This window comes from Hippocampus zosterae, chromosome 21, assembly GCF_025434085.1.
Source record: "Hippocampus zosterae strain Florida chromosome 21, ASM2543408v3, whole genome shotgun sequence".
In the NCBI taxonomy this organism is placed as follows: domain Eukaryota; kingdom Metazoa; phylum Chordata; class Actinopteri; order Syngnathiformes; family Syngnathidae; genus Hippocampus; species Hippocampus zosterae.
The window spans coordinates 3,744,407-3,762,955 of record NC_067471.1 but is presented as its reverse complement, the minus strand read 5'-3'; the positions used below and the strand labels follow the sequence as shown (position 1 = coordinate 3,762,955).

Here is an 18,549-nt window from a genome sequence, read left to right as displayed (position 1 = left end):
TGTGACTGCGCCCGTGCGTTGTGTGCGGTGACGGTGATGCATTGTGGGAATGTTGCTGTGCCACCCAGAGCACGCTGCTCTTAATTGATGCTCTAATTCCCCGCTGCTGACTCTATTCCCGCCGCCTGTTTCTGGGACCGCCGAGCACCCACTTCCTCACTTCCGCCTTGATATCTGTACATATAGTTCACTCTTCATATGTCTCTAGTTGCTCGACCCCTCCCGAACTGCTCGAATTGTGACCAAGATGTCTTTTGTGGCACAGGGCATTGCTTACTTGGTGATGATGCATTCAAGGTCCTTTCGATTATCTGACCAACAGCTGGATAAAGAATTGATGTGTACACGATATGGCATTTTTCCTGAGTTGGCGGTGTCTTTCTTATTACTGTTGACAACCTTTGTTCCCTTTTGCTGAAAGACATTGGGAAAAGCCAAGGCTGATTTTTCTTTTCTTCCTGAAGTTGATAGCAGAAATTTGAGTTAACAGAGCGCGAGACGGTGGCAGCAAAATTCTTATAACGGTTTTGCAGATCATGAATAGTTCTTCTTCTCGAAGTATTTTATCGCCACTCCTGGTGGAAGTGTCCTGACTACAACTCCAAATGTTTGCGAGCGTAATGCTAACATAAAATGCAAAATGCCATAGACGGGCTAACAAAACTAGCATTGATGTCGCTGTCCTCAACCCTGAAAGCAAGAAGCTATTTTAACATAAATGGAATAGTAACAAGGGTTGACAATAACTGCACAGACATATATTTTTTATCCTCTGCAAAAAAAAAACACTCAGTTTTCCCGCGGCTTGAGCGGTTGTGACCTTCTTTTCTTATATTTTGTAAAGAACAATACTATAGAATGCTATTTGCTCATAATTTTTTTTGGGGGGTGGCTAGTGGGGTGCAGGTGTAGTTCTGTGCTTGACCGAGTGCCATTCAAGCAACCATTTAAAGTCCATTCAAAGTGGAAAACAACTTGGTGAAAATCTGACAGTCCACAGCTGCTTATGTCTCATCCCAAATCCAATTTTTTTTTTCCCAGACACCTTTACCCTCACAGCGGTGGATTGTATCGTGCCTCAATGTGAACATTTGAGTCTCACACATGCGCGCAGGCGGCACGACATTTCAGCGGCAGCAGAGCATCAGTGTCCCCCCGCGCCCCCTCACCCCCCGCCGCTTTTGAACATGCAGCAAATACACGTTACGTTGACCAGCTGTCGAGACTTTGCTCGGAAAACAAAATGCGTTGAAAGAAAAATCGCTATTTTGCATGCAGAGTGGTCCGGGCTTCCCGGGGTCTCGCTTCACAGATTGACACGTACGTTCGGCGCATTAATGACCATAAACTAGAGTCCATTATCGGATCGGGGCACTATTTTTAAGCCTGTGAGCAATCGCATGCGGCTCGTAATGGCCTTGGAGCTAAAAGCGCGGTGACGACGTGTGCACGGTGGCACTGGGTGAGGTTGTTTAAGTCTACATCATGTGTTAGTCTTTTGAAAGGGAAAAAAAAGCGTGGGAGGGCCATTTTTAAACAAACGGAGCTCATTTTTCGCTCGTGTAGTCATCAGTCCCCTTTAAAGTGGGAAAAAAAAAGAAAAATACAATGAAGGTCTTTGGGGGCTTTCCCATTACTTCAGGTCCACCACGCAGACGTTTTGCGTCGTCTCACAGCAAAGTGAGAATAGAAGAGCAGAGAATACGTGTATACTTTCTTTTCTTCGCATCAAAACAAGAGATGACGTGAGGGTTGGAACAAGCGTCCAATACATTCGGTCTTCTTCCAACGCTCATCCATTTCAATCTCAGCTGGCACGACCTGTTCTGATCCCCTGCTGTGTCACTTAAAGGGAGAAAAAAAATCGACTAGCATGTCTACAAATGCACTGATTATTTCTTACAGCTGCTTTTTTTTCTTTGCACAGAAGTGACAGTTTATCGACCGGGGTAGTGCCATCCTTTTCTTCGGTGGAAGTTCCTTCCTTGCGCCAAAGGGACGACGGTAATTGTGTGGCTGCTATCAGTAAACGTGCAGGTACACACTTGTTTTTGTTAGATAAAAGAGCATCGGCAGAAAGTAGATGTAGATGCAGCCCCGAATATGAATGCCGTCTCCACCCCCCAAAACACCGTACGTGTCCTACCTAGAACAGTCAACACAAAAAACGGCGATGTTTGTTTTTACAAAAATCACCTTGAAGTCATTTTTGCAAATCCATGTTGGTTGACAAGCAAATTTTAGATGTGACATGATGAGGACCAAACCGATTTTCATCGAATCACTTTTCAATTGAAAAAAATTCAACCGTGGAGCCTTCTATTTTCTCCACCCTACTTGCGAAATGTATTCAATACCACCACGGTTGCCGTGGTAACAGCCTCGCCCCGCCGGTGTTTCCCCATCCGCTTTGAATTCCAGCCACGTGGTTTGACGGCTGGCCCAGCATACACTTTGTCTTTGCGGACAGGCAATTTAAGGCAGACGACACACATTGACGAATTTGGGAGCACTTTCACACATTCATACTGTAAATACAGGTGCGTGCACACACACACACACACACACACATACATACATTCCTGTACTTGTAGCACAGTGAGGACCAAGTGACACGCACACACAATCTCACACGTGAGGGCCAAGTGACACGCACACACAGTGAGTGCAGTGGGGAGCACCCGACGTCCGCCGACATCATTACGTAAATGTGACATAACCTTTGACATAACTTTTTGGGCGTCACCAACCGACCGTTGCTTCTCCAGTGCGTCAATGTGATGACATCTGCGACGTTCGGTTGGACTCTGGCGGCCATGTTGCAGAACCCACTACGGGCTGGAGTCAATTCTTTGACTGTCTGAGCACTGAATGGCAGTGTCGGTGGGTGAACGTGACTTTTGAAAGGGTAAATGATGTCTTTTTTTTTTTTTTTTGGGGCATATTTTTTCACCGATTCATTTTCCGATTTATTGATTCTCAACACGCGGGTGGTGATTCCGCCATGCGTTGCGCCATTCTTGTGGGGGGGGTTTTTTCCTGTTAATGTTTAATTTTGTCCCACCGAGCCTCCGCGTGCGCGTCCCATCTGCCGCGGCATTTGCCGGGCAAGACTCGAGCGCCGTTCCGGCCGCCCCATATGGCCGATCGCTGGAATGACGCACTTTTGAGACCAGCTCTCTGCCAATGGTGCAGATTTGTTTTCTAATTACACAGAAGAGAAGAGGGCGCGGGCGTTTTTTTTTTTTCCAGTCGAGTTCTGTCGTCTTTATCCCCAGCCTTGAAGCCTCAGTGAGCATCCAAGACTATAATTGGCTCTTAATTGCTGCCGTGGCAACAGTACTATTTAAGCCTATGAGCTGTGTGAATGTGCTTATAGTGCACAAAAAGGAGGAAATGGCAAGCCGGGGGCTGTTAACTCGCTTTCCCTCATTTCACTCGACAAGTTAATGTTTTTACTAATGGAGCGCATGCGTGTGTGTGTGTACGTGTTGTCTTCTTTTTATGCCCCATTGCCACTGTAATAGAATCTTGCGCCCATCACGCCGACCCTCCTGTTGCCATAGTGACTCAGCAAAGCAGTGTTGTTGTTGTTTTTTTTTCACACATGTGGGTGAGAACCACACAGAAAATCCTTGAGAGGGTTCCGGAGAAATGGCAAGATGAGGGAAAACCTTATCCTGCGCTGTCCTTTTTTTTTTTGATACGGCCCCTCAGCCCAAGATTTGAACCCAGAACATCTCGGCAGACGAGGCGATAACAACACTGACAATGAATTAAAACAACACTTTGTGCACCCAAAAGCAAAGCTCAGACTTCATTTTATTCGTTCGGCTTTGCCTCCCTTTCACAAAGGCACGAGCACGTCGGCCTTTCGAGGAGCGTGAAGTGGGTTTGCGGAATGGAACAAAAGCCTCTGTTTTGACTTGAAAGTGTTCATTTGAAAAAAAAAAACAATGTCATCCTCTACCCTCGCAGCCGTCTGCACGCAAAAAAAAACATTTTGCTCTTCTCCCTTTCTCATCGCTCTGCCTCATTCATCCATTCCATTTTTTACGCGTGTGTGTGCGCATGCGTGCCTGTGTGTGTATGCTTCAATGGCATCAAGACAATGCCGCACAGTTGAAGCCGTTTGGCATTGCAGTCGCATGAAATCAAAGGAGCGTGTGTGCTCATGCCAGTGACGTCAGAACCGTGTTATCACCGGCCTTGCCGTGTCATTATCGGGCCCTCTGCGTGCGTGTGTGTCCGTGTGTGTGTGTGTGTCTGCATATGTGCGTCCATTCAGAGGCAACTGCCACCTCTTTGATTAAACTGCTAATTATTTATATGCCAGCAGCAGATTTACAGGGATGACATTATTCCTCCCTGTGTGACGCATGCGTACTTGTGTGTAAGTGTGTGTGCGCGCGACATCACAATGACTCCCGAAGGCAAGCTGGCTCCATGTTGCGTGCATTCTCTGTTCATTCATTCATTCATTCAAATCGAAAGCTGTGTTCGTCGAACACATCGAGGTGAGCAGCGCCGCTCACACTAGAGTGTGTGCGAGTCTCAACGAGAGAGCACGTCTGCCAAACGTGTTGGCCACCGAGAGAATTTGCTCGAGCGAAAGTGAGCCGTGAACTCGGGAAGTTGTGTCGCTGTTAACAACGAGAAGAAGGAGGAGCTTGTGGGCTTTTTGTGCACTACTTACTCACTTTTTCAAAGGGATGCTCTGTCTGCGCTTTGTGTTTTTATTTTTTTTTTTTGAGATTACACGCTTACCTGTCATCCGGGAGTCGATTTTCAGTTTTTTTGGGTTTTTTTGTGCATTTTCAATGAATAATAATTGAGCTGAAGTTGCAGGGATCAAAGACTCTGAATGACCCTTTTGTTTACCGATTCTATTATTCTCGTGCTCGTTTTAGAGGACGTAGGATTGGCCACTGGGGTCAAATAAAACACAACGAACAGCTTGTTCAGCTTTTATTTGACTCGCTCATCGGTTCCAGACTAGAGTGCAACTCGAAAAGCCAAAGACTTTTCCCTTTCCGTTAGTGCTTAATAGAAATGGGATTAGTGTTCCCCGGCAACGAGTGAAAATCTGTCAAGAATTGCCTATAAATGTGTGAAACACAGCTTTTGTCTTAACGGAACTCCTCAACTCGTTTCAACATAGTTCCTCATCACCAAGAGGCCGCAAATGATGGCAAAGCATGATTTCAGTCCAAATGAAGCTCTACGCTTGACATCAACCTAGTTAGTTAGTAATACTTTTATGCGTTTGACCTAAAATCCGTGTCGGTGAGTTTTCATCCTATAACGGAGGATAAGTTCCCCCCCCAAAAAAATCCGCCACAAAAAAGTGCACAACTGACGGCATCGGTTTCTTGTCAGCATTTGACGAGCGCACGTTTTTTCCGGGGAGAATGTATTTCCATTCTTTTGCAAATGAAAAAGAAGCGGCGGCAGCCGTTGTCAGTCTCCGTGTTAAATGTGTCACTGTCACCTTGTCCTTCTATTTGAGTCGCTCCCTCGCGAGCTCTCTCGCTTGAGAAACACACGGCGGCTGCGCGCATACGCACCGCGACAGAGGCAGCGCAGCTGAACCGACATAATTGCACAGGTTCATACGGCAGGAAATGCAATTGCCGAGGCGGTGGGGGGGCACCGACGCGCACGCAACGTGAAGTACACCGGCCGCTGGCTGAGCCAGCTTTCCAGATGTTTCACCAACTCCCCTGTTCCAATCAATCACCCCTCATTCAGGCCTTTCATTACATCAAATTTCGGGTGTTGGGGTGAGGTTAGGTGATAAATCCTCGACCTTTTCCCTCGCTTGTGGTCGCGGCGGTGCTCCGCGTATGCGTTTATGAATGCGCGTTTGGCGGCTGTGCACCAATTTCATTTTCAGCGCATCCATTCTTTGTCGCTCACTCTCTCTCCTGACCTTTCCCCTACCCTCACCCCCTTTCAGCGAGCTTGACATTTTAATCAATGAGCGTTTGCATCAATCGAGGGCAAATTATATCCGTGGCAATTTCTATGGATGGCTTTTATCCTGACCCATGGTTACAGACACACGGATTTACAGTACTGCACTGGAGACTTCGGCTTCTCTCTCATCTTCTCAGTGCGGCGGGGTTATCAGTCGTTCTCTGCAGAGGATAAAGAATAAATGCTGGGGAGTATTGTGATATTGTTTTTCTGCATGTGTTGCCACAAGGCTTGGGGCCCAATAAGCGGTTTGACGGGTTACCGTGGTTTTAAAAAGCCATGTTTTCAAGAACTGAAAACATGACTTGGGGAGGGGGTGGGGCTTCTAATGTTGGCTCAATATGATTGCCTTCTTGTAGAGTTAAATAAAGAGCTTTTTGTTTGAAGTTAATTGTCTTTTTTTTTAATTATTGAATTTTTTGTTTACTTTGAGCAGAAAGCGGAGGGGTGAGCACTAACACACGGAGGAGGAGAAAGAGGGCAGAGACAGTGTAATCATGGATGGCTTTACTCTCTAATGTGCATTGTATTAAAAAAACAAACGCGCACAAAAAAAAAACAATGGTGCCAGAGAATACTAGTTACACCCATGGGTCTGTTCTAAAAATAGCTCACCACTGATACGACACGGTGACTTAAAAATAATTGAAACAAGGGGAAAAAAAACTGATTCGTTAGATATTAGATCGTGGAGTTTCCCCATGATGTGTTCGCCCTTTAGGCAGCAGGCGGTTGTTTTTGAATATACAATGCGTAATTAGCTTTTGCGCGCAGAGACCGTATACGCCCCTTTGTGGCTTTATAATGGATGCTCATTGATGTGTGGACCAGCGTCTCGAATATATGAAAAGGTTCAAGTGGGCGTGTGTGCATGTGCAGCACAGACAGCCCCGTCCCACGCACGTATTTTGTCTGAGTTTGACGTCAGAGACAACCACAACCATTATTATCGGTTGCAGGCAGGTGCTCGCATGTGTGCCGACGGTTGACGGACAGTCCCAATCCGGACACTACAGTGGACAGCCGATCATGTGGTCATTATTGGTGCATGAAGGGGTTAATCAGCTGCTGGGCGTTTTTGGACAAACACACACTCGTCTCATGAAAAGACCTTCTGAGCGAAGAACGAAAAGCACATATTGGTTTTTTCACACCCGCGTGACGCAACGGATGAAGGGAATTTCACAGAATAATAACATGAGTAATCAGTGTTTGTAAAGCCGTTTAGTTTCGGTCCGGCTGAACAAAAATGCAAAAGTGCTTCTTTGTGAGTTTTGGGGTTGGAGTTTTCCTGTTTTGTCATGCAAATTGATTAAAAAAAAAAAGTCAACTTTGTCTCCAAATATTTTTCAAATCGCTTATTGTACTGAATATCCATTTAGATTATTTGAGTCATCGGATAAAAATTGGACAACAAAATGTGCGGGTGAGCCGAAGGAGGAATTAATTTTTGTCTTGCACATGTTTGAAGTGAATGCCTTTAAAATGCGGGACTGGGCTGGTGAGTGCCGTGGGTGTCGGTGAATGAAAATGTGGTGTTAGCATCCAGCCGCGAACCTCAACAGCTAACTGGCTTACTGTTAGCCACTTGTAGCCAGGCAGCTTGTGTCTGACTGCGCTTCTTCTGCTTATTTTTTTAAAAATTATTTTTACTGTTTGCACATTCTGTATTAAATTAGCGAACATGGGTGCCTTGTGTTCAGCGATCGTAGACGTGCTGTTGCGATGCGTTAGTTCTGCTCCGCGCTAGACACAAAAACTTTTCGACACACTTTCCTCATGGCTCACAGCCGAGTCATTTCGGCAATGTGGAAAAATTGACCCGAGCGGGTTGAATATAGAAGAGTTAAATGCAGAAAGAGGTTTAGCATAGTGATAAATTGGTGACGCTGAAGGCAAACGATCTGGCGATGGGCTCATCTGCATTCATCATACCGCTTGTTTTTCCGATTGGAGCCCTCGCTTCCCAGAACACACATGGAAGACGTGACCGAATCTGAATTTCGGCTCATTTGCCTCGAAAATTTGTCTGATGGGATATTTCATACTTTGCGTCAGTGGAAAAATGCCTCCAGTGCATCAGTAATTAAAATGCTAATTTCACCCCCCCCCCCCCCCCCACCACCACCACCCCCGTTCGAAGCGGTTCCACTCGCTTTGTTCCTTCGGGCCCAGTTGATGAAGTTTTGAGAGCGAGGCTCTCCATCACGGCGGTAACCACGGCGACACTTTTCTGTGGACTCTGCCAACGAAGCGAACCAAATCGAATTGCCTCCAGTTTTCCTCAGCCACAAAATGTGACGCACTTGCTGAAATAATGAACAGCACTCGTGACTTTAGAAATATATTTTTTTTTCGCGATGAATTTTTCAGCATGTCTATTATTGCGCTGTCGAACCACAATGCATCACACTGAGAGGTTGGCTCATTCATATGTCGCTAAATCTCAATTCGGATCTCTTTGTCTTTGCAGAGGAGCCTTTTCCGAGGTGGTCTTGGCCCAGGAGAAACTGACGGGTCGCATGTTTGCGGTGAAGTGCATTCCGAAAAAGGCCCTCAAGGGGAAAGAGAGCAGCATCGAGAACGAGATCGCCGTGCTGAGGAAGTGAGAGCAGCGCCGCGCGCACACAAACACACGCACGCCAGTATGAGCCATCTTTTTCATGGTTACTGGGGCAACTATGCGTCTCGTCTATCAGCCACCCCCAGGTCACGATCTAAAGCCCATCACACGCACACACACACACACACACACACACACACACAGGCTCTTCCAGTCGCCACGTTCGTCATCACTATGAAAATATCGCTCGACTAGAATGGGCGGACATTGCTTTGCGACCGCTTCTTCATTCAATATTTCCTCCTGTGAAGTGACATCCGTCTTTTATGGCTGTTGTATCAAGCGGAAATGTTTTCTTTGTTTCTGTCATAATAAACTCTTCCGGGACAAACGGCGCGACGCTATGAACGGACCAACGTCATATTTTGCCGACACATTTCCAGATGATGTGACTATCACCATAGTCGTTTCGGATTTAAAATCCGTAACTCATTCACTCCCAAAGACATTTTTAAACGTCTTTTCAGACTTTGTCCAGAATTGGCTGGCACTGAATGAGCTAATAGGACAACCCCCCACCCCCACCCTAAAAAAATAAATAAATAAAATGTATCACAGTGGCTTGATGATGTGACGCTGTAGCATCTGAGAAGAGCTCTTCTGCGAACACTCTTATTTGCTGCCATCATCGCCGGCAGCCCTTAAACACACACACACACACGCACGCACCCGCGCACATTCTCTCTGTCAAACCCGTACGCCTTTTGTGTGCTTGCGGCGACTGCAAATGAGTCACATCACGGTACTCCCGCTCCATCGCCGCTCACGCACTCATAATGATTCTTTTCTATTGACCTTCCGGGAATGCCTTGTGGGGATTTACCGCTGCTCCCAAAGCAAGCGATGATTAACCCACACGCCCACACTAAAGCTCGTGTTCCAGGTATTAGGGTAACGCTCCTCTCCGTGTTGTCCAAATGGCTCCGCGTGATTTCTTTTAACCCTTTTGAGGGACAGCGGTGACTACAGTGGACGGCTTATAGAGTAATCAGGTTACAAGGGGGGCACGAAAGGGTCAAAGCAGATTGACACTCTTGGTTTTTGTCTTTGCAGGATTAAGCATGAAAATATCGTGGCACTGGAGGACATCTACGAGAGTCCGGATCATCTCTATCTCATTATGCAACTGTGAGTTGAACCCATCTAGAAAATATTGAACATTTGAACTCATTCAGTACCAGCCAATTCTGGACCAAGCCTGAAAAGACGTTTAAAAACGTTTTTGGGAGTGAATGAAGAAAGCCTTTAGTCCTTTCACAAAATTAACCAATTGACAGCAGCAAAGTTATGAAAGTAGCAGAACAAAAAGGTATAGGCGCTGCTGTAAAGGCAGCCACTCTCGCAGCGGCATCTTGAACTCATAATTAACGTCATAACAAAATAACGGCAGAAAAGGCGAATGTGGCGGCGCTTTTTGGGTGGCGGCCTACTGACCTCCTCTCTGGGTTGAAACAAGAGACAAAACATTGCTCTGGCACCTGTTCGGGAAACAGTTGAGTCAAGTTCAATACAAATCCTTGTTGGGGGGGGGGGGGGGGGGGGGTTATGCAACAGCGGGCGCTATTTGTTGCTCCATGTCAGGAGATTAGCGCTCATGTTTAGGGCTTCTTGATTCGGCTGATCCAAACACAGCAGGCGAGAGAGTTGCTCGGACATTTAATCAGGAAATGGGAATGGAGTAAAAGATGCGACATTGTACTTTTTCCTTGATTCATTGAAAAGTCTTCTTTTTTTTCTCGTTTTATTTCTTTTTGGGTTAATCTATGTTTGTTTGTGGATTGTTTACCATTGCACTAGAATCTTTGACATGACAAACCAGCAGTTGCTTCGTTTCACAGTTCGTCAATCAAATCTAGACGAAATTGACGTCTTATGGCATCGAATAAGAGTTGTGTTCCGGCACACACTTGTTGTGTTTGGCGTCGGCCAAACAGGATGCGCTTAACTGAAATCCCTCCCCGTTGGCCAGACGGCACAAACTTTCCTGTCGTCATCAATTAGCTCATTAGCGGAGCCATTCTGTTTGCAGTTCTCCCAGCAAGCCTCCTGATAAGATTTCAACCGCTCGCGCTTGCCATCCTGCTGGAGCAAAAGTTAAGCTTACTTCCCTCTGGAGCAGTTTTTGAGCTTCTCATTGTCCGCCCTTTGCGATTGGAACGTGGCCTTTTGCCAGCCAAAAGACAGTGAAGTGGTTTCAGATGAGCTGAGAGGTTCCTTTGGGAAAACTCATCTGCCGCGTCTTTGTCCATCGGCGATTCTCATTCCTCACCTCCATCGCCTTTGTCTCCTTTATTTCGTGTTCGCTTTCTCCTTCGTCCCTTCGCACCTCGTTTCCATCACCAGCACCTCTCGCCCTGCACCTGCTCACATGGAATTCAGTTTGCTTCTTCTCCCCCCCCTTCCCAAGGTCCTTCATAGGTCAGTGCACATCAGTGACCATAGTTACAAAGTCCAAGGTTACATCGGAACTGGAGCTTGTTTCAACGTTGCCAATAAATTGTGAATTCCAAGCACCCGATCAACTTAGAAATACAGTAATCCCTCGTTTATTAATGGGGACCAAAACCACCCGCGATAAACGAAAATCCGCGAAGTAGCGACCAATTAACTTTTTTTTTTAAACTGTCCCACGTGGGCCTTTGCGCTTGAGCAGAGCGCATTAACACACACACACTCACACACACATTCCTGCACTTGCTGCACAGTGAGGACCGAGTAAAAAGGCCTACAAAGCGAGGACCACCCTTTCTGCTTGAAAAAGAAATGAAAAAGACACATTTCTAGACACAGGAGGGCGCCCTTAGGCAATACATTCCTTTAGATTAAATAAAACACCAAAGGTTAAGAAAAAGTTTTTAACTAGATAAGTGAGGACCGGGCACTGGCCATGCGTTCTTAATGATTTTGAAGTAGATTAGGTGCCGTTCACCTTACTAAACATTTAATGATGTAAATTTATAATCAGATATATTATTTTTAAACAGTTTATCACCATTAATTTATGGGTACTGTCATTTATTTAGTTTTATTTAGTTCTGATATTTGTGTGTTCAATACGCCACATGTTTGCACTGTGGCTGAGAGAGGAAAGTATTTTAATCTGTGCTGTACATTACACAGAGAGCATTTTTGACAATAAAAGCTGACTTGACTTTATGATTTATTTTTGACAAACAAAAGTACTCTTATGCAAAACTTACAAGAACACCTGAAAAACTTCAACCTTCAAAACGCACACTAAAAAAACTTGCTGCGCCACAACCTGACACATGAACCCACATATACCCTACCAAATAACTGTGCTTTCAAACTCTATTCCTTTTCTCCCCTCTCTCTCATCCCATTCCCTCTCTCCCTTCATCTATCTCCCCCCTATGTCTCTCCCTCTCTCTATCTTTCATCTTCAAGCTTTTTTCCCAATTACATATCTTTTAATAATTTCATTGTGGAATATCTCTCCATGTGCGGTCTTCAAGGTCTGGCGATGCTTGACTACGACACTTAACGCAGTCATCTTTCCTTGGAACTTTCTTTAATGCTACAAATTTTGAAAGGTGTCGATCAATTGCTGCTCTTTCCTTTGGAGTCCGGGTCTCTTCCTTTTTTTAGTTTCCAATTCTGGAGGGGAAAAAAAGAGGGTTATTAGTGGTTTAGTTGAATATAAACAGATCTGAACACTGCCTTGACTGATAACAGGACCAGAATAAAAACTATCAAAAATGCATTGATTCAAAACATGTTTTAGGCATCTAGTTTAAAGCAACTTTGTTGACTTAAAAACACCTCAGCAGCAATTTCCCTCAAGGCATGATTCATGAGTGTTATGCTCTTTACATTATTTAATATTTTTCAATATCCTTAAAATTAATGTGGGGTTTTTTGCCTAGTCTCCGCCTTTAATGTCTTGTTTATCTATGTGGGCCCCCCAATTGGGTGGCAACCACTAAAGGGTGTACTCTGACTACAGCCCAATGACGGCTAGGATAGGCTCCAGCATGCCCCAAACTTTTGTTTTCTATTTCTGAAGCCTTCTATTGTGAAGAACATACAGAAAAAACAGTCTTTGCAACTACAGTGATCTGATCCCTCGTTTATCGGGGTTAATGGGGACCGAAACCACCCGCGATAAACGAAAATCCGCTAAGTAGCAAAACCCCCCCACCCTCCATATAGGTATATGAACATGTGTATGAGTATAAATATTTATAAGGCCAAATGTACTGGTATACATGCATGTTTGTAGTAATTAACAGTACTTAATGCTATATACTAATATATTTAAACATGTATAAGTTAGGTTAGGTTAGTGTATAAATAACGAAATACAGTAAACACAGTCCTGTATATGTTGCTCTATGTGACTCGCTGTTGTTTTGATTATTTTCACTGCCTCTTGAGGACCTTTTGCAGCATTTTCACTTTTTTTTTAATGAATATGTTTGAAAAAATCCATGACACACAGAGGCCGCGATAAATGGTAATCCAGCGGCACTGTTGACATTCATGTTTCGAAGCTACAATCAAAGCCTGAACCACTGTGCCGATTTCAGAGCAACATATGTGGTGAATATTATCTAATACGGTATGCATTACCAGTTTTCCTTGTTTGCAGTGAAATGCATTATTTTACAATCCATTCAAATGTCAGATACCAAATATGTAACTTCTGGTTGCTGATGGTGTATTGCAGGAGTGACCAACTCATTTTTGGCACAGGCCACATTGTAGTCATGGTTTCCCTTGGAGGGCCATTATGAATTTTGGGAGACCATATACATATTTAATCACCTCCACATTACATACACCACTCATAACATATTGATGGATAACTACTTTTAAAATCAGAAGTAAAACATAATGATTGTTCTTGTGGACTTCATATGACATTTTGAGATTTTGGTTCAGACTTTAGCAAGCCTCATGGAATTCGACATGCTTTATTTGCTTTTGCAGGCCACATAAAATGATGTGGCAGGCCAAATCCGGCCCCTGGGCCTTGACTTTGACACCTGTGGTGTAGTGGTATACTCGCATGACTTGTGTGGGATCAGTTCCTGCTCAGTGATGGTGTGAATGTGAATATTTCTGGCTGCAAACATGATTTCGTTGTTGAGAGGTTCGACTATCTCTCTTTGGTCAGATTTTTTTTTAATTGGATTCAATTACAATCAGTGTGTTACTGTAACCAAATTATATCATAACCCTGTAAGAGAAATTGCTATACAATAGAAATTGAAGACAATTTTACAACTGAGTAGACCACTTCAACGACTCGTCTTTACATCTGCAAGTCACAGTGACTTGTGCTGTTTGAGTTTCTTAAATTGTTATGCGGATCTATCCAACAGAAATTCATCTTACCAACTTCACTATGTTCTTTTCGAACTGCTGTCTTCTTCTTCCCAAGAGATCTGTGTCCAGTCTTTTTGTCCTCTTCATCTAAGAAAGTTGGCATGTTAGTATAATGGTAATGAAACTTTGAGTTGTGTTAACGATGCACTGACTCACCGCTGTCTTCAACATCATCGTCGTCATGTGTAAGTGTTGCAATCCTCTTTCGTTTGGTGGCGCTCCCTGATGTTGATGGTTGTTCTTGGCCATGTGTGAAAGATGCGTCATAGACTGTAAATAATAATAATAATATACTTTGGGTGAATATGCTTTGATGATACACATTTGTAATTCCTGATATATTGGAATGTACAAAAAACAATCAGGACTTGGAGCGGGGGTGTCAAACATACGGCCGGCGGGCCGTTACCGTCCGACAAGCAGGTTTGATCAGGCCCGCAGGATCATTTAAAAGTGAAAAAAATGCAGAAAAGACATGGAACGAAAATTTTGAATAACATGCAATTCATGGAGTATCCGCTAGGGGACACACCATTTTGATCAGAGTAGAAAGACACATTGTTTTGAGAAGAAGACAACAGCAGTCTAAGTCTGTCACTGAGACGGACGGACCCAAAACAGCAGATGCTATCAAGGACATTTTAATTCATTATTCTTTACACATTTAATGGCACTCTCTTTAGTTTGTAAGGTATAGGCAGGGATTAAATTTATAATTTATATGCACAAGGCTTAAAAATTCCTTTCTTCACAAATCTCCTTTAATCTAAAAGCGCATCACTGTATTTTTCAACACCAATTACTTGTTTAGTGCCCTTGTACAATCAGTTGCGATGCATATATGTGAATGATAAAAGTCAATCGTACATTTGTCTAAGGAAATCTAAGGTGCTTCATGAAATGTTTTGTAAAAAGATATGTTCATTAAATTTCTACATTTCCGAATGTTCTTGTGCTTCTTTATAGCAGAGTACGGTATAATTTTAATGGCTCGGCCCACTTAACATCTACCGAGGCCAATGGGGCCTGAGTTTGACAGAGTGAAATGAGTTTGACACCCCTGACTTAGAGTAAGAAAAAAAATCGTACTAATGCCAGGTCTGTAACATGTCACTTGTGCCAATGTTAGAGACTCACCCAATCCATGTCTTCCCAACATTGTCTTTTTTTTCTTGACAGTCTTCTTAACTGTCTTATGGCACACCCCTCCATCTATAAAATAATGTTTTGATAGAATCAAAGTTCTTTCCACATGCATCTCAGAAATATGCCAATAATACAGCAAAAGAGGATTCAAGTCGGACAAAAAAACATTACCGCCATATTCACTGCCAGAAACATCACTCATGTCGTCATCAGCATAATTTCTTTCTTTAATTGACTGCATCTTCGGTGGCCTTTTGTAGGTGCCTTGGAGCAAGATGATGTACTCAAATGAAATTCCTTACATCTCAGAAACATAGCAATGGTGCAGTGACAGATGGTCCAAGTCAAACTGAAAGCATTACCTGTGTTTTCAGTGTCCAAGTTGGTACTGTTACCGCCTCCATCATCTTCATCATCAGATCTCGTTGCTACAGCTGAATGTGGCACTTCTCATTCTGTGAAAGATGACATTTACACCATGTAAATATGGATGGAAGACATTCACTCTTGCTCCGAGAATGAAAGGGTTTTCTCATTTATGCAAATGGTCTGGACACAGAGAAAATGAGAGCTGTCAAGGTGAAGGAATTACTAAACATCCATCCATTTTCCAATCCGCTTTATCTTCACAAGAGTCGCAGGGCATGCTGGAGCCTATCCCAGCTGTCTTTGGGAGGTCAGCGGGGGACACCCTGAACAAGTTGCCAGCCAATTGCAGGGCACACAGAGACAACCATCTCAAACTCACACCTGGGGACAATTTAGAGTGTTCAATCAGCCATGCATGTTATGGGAATGTGGGAGGAAACCGAAGTACTTGGAGTAAGCCCACGCAGGTATGTGGTGGGAAAAATAAGCAAACGCCACATAGGAAGACTAGGACCGGAATTGAACCCTGCACCTTTGCACTGTGAGGTCGACAGGCTAACCAGCTTTAATCAGTAGTAGTTTAACGGTATTAGAACGGTATCGATCGCATGTTATCACTAACTCCCTGTTTGATTAAAAGTTCTGTCTTTGATCATTGTTCGTTACTTTTAATCCACAGGACAGATGTGTGTCAGAACAGCACACGTGTGAGGATAGTGAGAGGGAGCTGCCTGTCAAGTTGCTGCAACATCCCCCCAAATAACTCGACATACATATGTGTGTGCTTTTGTTTGCTTATTGTTATCATTGAAAAAAAGGTTCTGGTTAAAGGTGCCAGAGGCAGAGGCAACTGGGATCAATTGGTGTCTAACTAAAAATTGTTGTAACTTAGAAGTAGGTCATTTGGTCAACATTAGGGCTAACGTTTGAATGTGATTAATTTGAAATGATTCAAGGTTTCTATATTAATTCCAAGCATGAACTCTAGAGCATATATTGGCATCCCTCTTCCTGCTATGACTACTAATGTTGTTTTTATTACATACCATCTTGAGCTTCCTGTCGTCTCCCTGGATCTGGTCTTCTCTTTTTGCCACTTTTCAGACCTTTGGTTGAGGTGGCTGCATGTGCTCTTCCTTTTGAAATATTCACAGTCAGAAATCAGAAAACATAATTTTACACTAAAATATGAAGGTAAAAGAAAATATGCCGATAAAGACATGCACACTGTCGTGGAAACAAAGACAGAGGGAGAAAAGAATAAATGGAAGGGGATGACTTTAAAAATATATTAATTTACATACCAGTGATAACAGAGTCCAGGGTTTGCAGACTCTTTCCCTTCAGCGACTCTGTCCCACGTTCCATCGCAAACAGTAGTTTGGCAATCTTGGCCACTTGGAAAGTTTTATCGGTCTGCCGATAAAACTCACAATGGACTCTAATGTCGTGTCCCATAAAACGAGCAACTTGCTCGAGTTCCTGATTGTTCAGGTCGAGAAGCTGACATAAGGTAGCAACATGCTTCCTTAATTTTGTTGACCTCAACAGTTCTGGGTTTTTGGCCTTGCTCTCTTGTGCGTATTTTCTGAGGCACGTGTCACATCCACGAAGATTGGTGGTAGTTCCTTTTTTGGCCATCATTTAACTTCTCTGTTCCTTTCGATTTCATACCTTTTTGTTTTGATTTACATTTTGCCTTGAGGGCCTTAGCTTCATGCAACTCAATGTGGTCCTTTTCTGATCCACTGCTGTTGGACGACCGGGACCCCCTCCCTTCACTGAATGCTGGTTTGTGGTCATCTCCACTTTGGGCGGATGACACAGACTCCTCTGATGATGATGATGGTGTTGACCTTGTGGAGAAGGCTCCGGAATGAGTCGCAGCACCAGGCCTCTCTTTGAGAAGAGGTGTATGTTGCCCTGATGGTTGGGCTTTACGCATTTGAGCCTACACATCAGGGCAGAAGAGGGAAAAACAGGGAAAATTGTTAATTTTGTAGACAACTGAGATGGTGAAAAAGAGTTTTATGCTAGATCTCGGCAATTCTGTACAAAGTTTATCTGTCTTTGCCAATGTTTTCAACACTTGTCTTCCAACTTGCATTCATGAAAATACGACAATGTTTTGTCGTCACACATTTTCACAGGATGGAAAGTAGACCAGATGGAACTAAAACCTCCATTAATAAAACAAAGTATGAGTTAATCAGCATGCATTTTCTAGTCTCATGGAAAAGAGACAAATAATATAATTTATTAAATTAAAAACTGGGCAAAAATCGATGGACATTTTAGTTGACAGGCAGAAAAAAAGAGTAAAATGAATATGATTATGTAAATTAACTCAAAATACGATAGTAATAAATAAAATGGTACAGAGTAGTATTTGAACCTGTGATGATAAAACTCATGTTGGATACACGCTTCGGATGCTCTGTGAAATTAAGCAACTGGCATTTAAAAACACAGTAAAGCAGCGTTGGCCTGCAATCCGCCTCATTCATTCGGTATTTAATTTAAAAAATACATTTTTCTCGAGAAAAAATGGTTTCTGGCTAGACTAAACATGTCTAGTTTAATATAATACAGCGAGCCAGAGCACTGGTTCATTTGTCTACTTATTTCAATTCGGTATGAGTACAGAAACTAACAATTTCTGTCTCATTTTTGCCGAAATATAAACCACATAAATTCAACGCGACGCGGCCTTGCCGTAACCGCCTGAGCGCAAGCCATGTGCGTTGTTCCTAAATTGCTGTGTTCGTAGTTTGCCATTGTTTCTTCGTGTAGAAAAAAAACTACATAAAGCAGCTTTAAATTAAAATCGGCCTAGATTTTACAGTACGCCGCGAGTAACAAGTCCTTCGGTGCTCAGTACGCAGATTGTTACGACGACACTCGTATTCGCGGGTACCCGTCTCTCGACATAGAAAGGGTGATTACTTACCTGAGCATTCTCATTCTGACGGTGGTGCTCCCGGTTAGGGGCGAGTCTTCTCCGTGTTTTCTCCATGTCGTCAAAAAGCCAAATGGTGTTGGTTGTCCCGGTATAGAAATATAAATGGCTGGAGTGCGCC

The 18,549-nt window shown here is 43.7% G+C and overlaps 1 protein-coding gene and 2 long non-coding RNA genes across 3 annotated transcripts in view; 2 read left to right on the top strand and 1 right to left on the bottom strand.

Moving 5' to 3' along the window:
* Positions 1-18,549, top strand: part of LOC127593676 (uncharacterized) — a 115,350-nt gene that overhangs the window by 71,259 nt on the left and 25,542 nt on the right. The gene's annotated exons all lie outside the window — the stretch shown is intronic.
* Positions 1-18,549, top strand: part of camk1da (calcium/calmodulin-dependent protein kinase 1Da) — a 43,979-nt gene that overhangs the window by 2,851 nt on the left and 22,579 nt on the right. Inside the window, exons 2-3 of the mRNA XM_052055252.1 lie at positions 8,453-8,584; positions 9,656-9,730. Of these exons, the coding sequence (XP_051911212.1) occupies positions 8,453-8,584; positions 9,656-9,730 (207 nt within the window). The remainder of the gene's footprint in view (positions 1-8,452; positions 8,585-9,655; positions 9,731-18,549) is intronic.
* On the bottom strand, positions 11,799-17,193 carry LOC127593674 (uncharacterized). The gene is made up of 8 exons (XR_007960469.1): positions 16,774-17,193; positions 16,516-16,605; positions 15,463-15,555; positions 15,272-15,364; positions 15,092-15,166; positions 14,111-14,224; positions 13,964-14,041; positions 11,799-12,220 (listed from the first exon to the last, which is right to left on the bottom strand). It is a non-coding gene; the product is annotated as an uncharacterized LOC127593674 (long non-coding RNA).